Source organism: Patella vulgata, chromosome 6 (genome assembly GCF_932274485.2).
Source record: "Patella vulgata chromosome 6, xgPatVulg1.2, whole genome shotgun sequence".
In the NCBI taxonomy this organism is placed as follows: Eukaryota; Metazoa; Mollusca; class Gastropoda; family Patellidae; genus Patella; species Patella vulgata.
The window spans coordinates 65,239,881-65,244,889 of record NC_065884.2 but is presented as its reverse complement, the minus strand read 5'-3'; the positions used below and the strand labels follow the sequence as shown (position 1 = coordinate 65,244,889).

General features: G+C 40.8%; 1 protein-coding gene across 1 annotated transcript; it reads left to right on the top strand.

Moving 5' to 3' along the window:
• Window positions 1-247: 247 nt before the first annotated feature.
• On the top strand, window positions 248-1,525 carry LOC126823343 (beta-1,3-galactosyltransferase 2). Its single transcript, XM_050552136.2, has one exon. It carries the CDS (start codon window positions 251-253, stop codon window positions 1,223-1,225), a length of 975 nt encoding a protein of 324 aa, XP_050408093.1. The 5' UTR covers window positions 248-250; the 3' UTR covers window positions 1,226-1,525.
• Window positions 1,526-5,009: the final 3,484 nt, after the last annotated feature.

The window sequence follows — 5,009 nt, the reverse complement described above, 5'->3', positions numbered from 1 at the left end:
ACAGAATCTTCGAAAAATATAACAAACCTATTGAGCAAAAGACATAGAAATAATTATGTTTTGACTTTCTTAGAAAATATGAAATTATCGCTTTAAGCAGACTTAGGCTTTGACATCCCAAACAATATCTAATCAGTGAGGCTTTCACATCCCAACCAATGTCTAATCAGTGAGGCTTTACCATCCCAACCAATATCTAATCTTAATTCATCGTTTTCTTTACAGGTCTCTATATGTAGTATTCTGCAGTATGTTTGCCCCAAGGCTTAAGAAGAGACATGTATTAATAGCTACGGCCTTTGGTTTTATTTTGTTTTGGAGACTTCATTATGCCGTCCCCGGCCCGAACATATTTTTGTCTGAACATAATTTTGACGACAGTCGAACTCACAACTATAAATATCTCATTAATGAATCGAAGATTTGTAAACCATTTCCAGACAAAATATTTCTGTTAATAGCAGTTTCTTCAAGAACGTCTGAGTTTGAAGAAAGAAAGGTTATAAGAAAGACCTGGGGGTCGTTAGCTGTGAATAATACAGAAATACGTTTGGTTTTTATGCTGGGATATCGTCCAGAGATCAACCATCATGATTTAAAGACTGAAAGTGAAAACTACCACGATATTATTCAAGAGGATTTTTACGATAGTTACCATAATCTCAGTATTAAATCTGAAGCCATTCTTCGTTTCGCCAGCACATTTTGTCCAGGTGTAAAATATATAGTAAAAGTTGATGTGGATGTCTTTATAAACCTACCATTCTTGATCGAAGATTTACGTAAAAATGATGGGAGGAATATGATTATGGGGCATGCTTTTAAGTCTTTGTCACCTCATCGAAACCCAAAGTCAAAGTGGTACGCGGAAAGCTATCCGTTAACGTATTATCCAGATTATGTATCTGGTCCGGCCTACGTTTTATCCGGAGATATAACGAGCAAATTACTTAGTGTAGCCTTAAAGACAAAATACTATTATCTAGAAGATGTTTTTATTACTGGTATAGTAAGGGAGCGTGCTACAGTTAAATTGGTTGCTCACCGGGGATTCACTTGTAGAAAACCATTAGTTGATAGGTGTTGGTTTGAAAATCAAATTTCTGGACATCCCTATACAAAGGAACAAATGATAGACATGTGGTCAGAAAAAGTTCAAAACAAACGCTGCACATGGTCACTAAGAATATATTATATGTTGGCTAATCTTTTAAATTGGTCGTGATAGTGTTGGTGACTTCATTGGACCAACTTCTCAAGATGTAGCGGGGTTGGATGGCCGAATGGTTAGCATGTGCGCGCTGTATCATGATGTCTGTCATTGAGTCAACTGGCGTGGTTTCGATTCCCCGGTTGTGTACGTGGCAAGGTGTAGACTCGTCTGTCCAAACTCCAGGTCCTCCGGTTTCCTCCCACTGCTAAAGACTCCTACGCGCAAGCGAAATACTGAAATAAAATTGAACCATATATTAGTCCCGAAATGACCAGTTTGTGTCGAGTGGAAACCCCATTTCTCCCCCCCCCCCCCTCTCTCTCTCTCTCTCTCCCTCTCTCTCTGTCGTTTTTGATTTTTTTCTATCCTATTTGTAAGTCATAGCAACATATCCACAAATACTAGCACAACCATAAGGCTGCGCTACCTTGTTTCACGGTAAACGATGAAAAGATAAAAGGTATGCCGACACAAACTGATTTCCACGATGGTTCAATAACATTGTTAAAGTACTTTTCGCTCGTCTGGGAACTCCTCATAAAAAATGTATATATATTAAAGTAGATAAAGTACAAGTACTTCTTTGTTTACGCTAGATAGATACATATATAAATAAATAAAAAATACATCCAGGTAAAATAAAATCCACTTTACTTCATTCATTCTGAATGACATACTCTAAATCATATAAGCTCTCTCTCTCTCTCTCTCTCTCTCTCTCTCGTACACATACAAGTTATCGTACTTTAACCCGAATATTTGTACTTATATTATTATTATTATGTGTAATGTGTATGTACTGTACAGACAGGGGGTTTGTATAGGCTTAGCCTGTTCCCCAATTTTAATTTCGTTCAGACATCATGAATAAAATATTGTTTATAAAAGAAAATCAATCAGACAATTAAAGGACAATATTGGTGTCAGCCATTAGTACATATGTGTTAGAACTGGTTAAACGCTGAGACGCTGAGAGGATAGCTGACAATTAAAGGACAATGTATACATAAAAATGGTCTTTTGAATTCTCAGAATACATTGTATCCACATAGATGTATAAATATCCTCCGAGTTGTTCTCGACCTTTAAGGAGTCATCGGCCCTAGCCATCTTCTGTCCTATCTATAACCACAACCCAGTTAATCATCAGTTATATCTATAACCACAGAGGCCGTGAGGCCGAGGTGATAAACCTGTGGGTGGCGTCCTTACTGCGCTACTGCGACCGTACAGCGCCTAGAAAATGCACAAGGTCGCCGGCAAACGTAAACACAACGCGAGAAATTGTCCCAAAAAATTACAAACTTGTTTTGAACATGCTTAAAACAAGCGCGGTGACTAGGCGATCATTCACGACCATGGAGGCCACAGCACGATATCTGGCGTTTCCACCACGCGTTTACCGCGCTTATGGCGATCTTGACGCGCCCTGCGATCATTTTCCGTCGCAGTTAGGACGCCACCCCGGTCTGACGGGGATATTAATACCCCCGTCAGACCTGGATGGCGTCATTACTGCACTGCTGCGACCGTACGTAGACCAGAAAATGCACGAAGTCGCCGGCAAACATTAACCTAACGCGAGAAAATGTCCCAAAGAATTACAAACTTGACAAAATCCGCGTTCTTACCGCGACATGTGCTGTTATGCCGCGTTCTCACGGCGCGCCCATCACGACCTCTCCGAACTAATGGCGTTTCTATTGAGATCTATTGGCTTGGAAACGGCGATCATCGGCGAACCCGCGGCGCTCTAACCACTCTTATGGGTTTCTTGCCACACGTCGTCTACGTGTATCGCGACTGCACGTGCTTTTCTGCCACCTGATCACAACGACTATATGAGCTGGTCAGATTTTTGGAAATTTCAAGATGAACTTAGAATCGCCCGTTTTCATAGCAAGTCGCACATGAAAAGCATGGTCGCCATAGGAGCGTAATGCAAACTTGGAAAGCGCGTATTAAGAACTCCATAATCGCAGTGGAATCCCCATAAGATCGGTATAGGCGCACCGTGAGTGCAACAATGGTGAAATCATCGTAACATCGCCATGACAACGCCATAAGAACTCCGAACGCTTAGTGGTGTCGTGGCAGACACGCAAGGGTCGTGGTGAAGACGCCACGAAGTCGCCATAGCATATGTTAAAATTTTCGCAGCGTCTTTGCCACGTGTGTACTGCGCATGTACTACTTTCATGGAGATGTTACACTGCTTGCCCCGCGACCTTGGCGACCCCACATGCTCAAAACAAACGCCACAGCACGATATCTGCCGTTTCCACCACGCTTTTACCAAGCTTATTGCGGCCTTGACGCGCTCTGAGGTCATTTTCCGTCACCGTAGCAGCATAGTAAGGGTCTGACAGGGGTATAATGAATGAAGCGGGCTACACATGACTTGTAACACTGGCTCGTTGTTATTGCACAGAAAACCCAAAATCACTTATCTATAATAAGACTTCTACTAAAACTGGTGTAAACCAGCAAAAGTGTGCAATAACATTGAAAATGTCTAGTTATTGCTGAGCTGAGCTCAACCTAATCTAATAGAGGGAAAACAGTCAGCTTATTCAACGAAAAGAACAAAGGAAGATTTCCCGTCCATGGTCGTTATTTTTTAAAATCTCTTGCAAACTACAATATTGTGAAAATTGAATCTAGAAAAGGAATTTCGACCCCAAACTAGGTCATTTCGGGACTAACATAGGGGGGGGGGGCAAGCAGAGGACCCGGAGAAAACCCACGAGGTTGGACAGGCGACCCTACTCCTTGTCACATACACCAGTTGACTCAATGATAGTCCTTATGATACAGCGCACACGCGCTAACCATTCAGCCACCCACCCCTCCCCAGACCCCATCTCCTGTGAGTAAGGCGTCTGTTCGATCCTGGTGTTGGGCGATAGAACTTCATGGTGATTTGGGCCAAACAAACCATCGCCACTAATATAATCCCCTCTAAAAAAATCTTTGGAAGCCGCTGTAGCACTATCTTACAGATAACACAAGATCAGCATAATGTATAAAACATTTATTGAGAACATGAAATAGACATAAATCGGGAGGAGCTCTATTCCAAGTCTGACTTGCTGTCAGTAAACGCCTGTTTATATAGCGTCTAACAATTAGGGGAGATGGACAGGAGTGATAATCATATATGGTATTGTTTATTATCAAATTATGGTGTTTGTAATTACACTGCATATTTCTTTGGAAGTCATTGTCAGGTCATGGTATGATGCACTGACCACGAATACATTATCTTTGAAGTTCTGTCGAATTATACACGGATCACGTGTAGCTTGTAAAGAAAATATTGATTAAATTAGATGTTTAATAAGATCGTGCCTTAACAAAAGTTTATAGAGAGTTTAAACGTCAACTTCAGGTATAGATCACTTTGTCACATTCCCTTCCCACCCACAGGTTATTTATTAAAAATAAATAACGAACACAATTCCCAGAGGTGGGACACTGTCTTCATCTGTATTACTTGATGGCACATTAATAAAGGCATATCACACAGGAAATAAGAACAGCACACACGATATAATACAGCAAACACGATATAATAACAATACTCATGATATAAGGAAACCACATGCGATATATATTTATACTATACTACAGAAACAACATTGGTCTTAGACTTTTTGTAGGACGATGCCATTTATGCGGTCTACACTTCTCGTTATACCATTAAATTCTGCCATTCTTCTGGACTAACTCATGACAATGTTAATGTAACTTGGTTATTTCTTAGTGCTGGTGTGGAATCATCTGTTCCATGGAG

Bases quoted from the DNA above. Each gene is read 5' to 3' on its own strand.
- LOC126823343 (XM_050552136.2), top strand. From the start codon at position 251: ATGTTTGCCCCAAGGCTTAAGAAGAGACATGTATTAATAGCTACGGCC.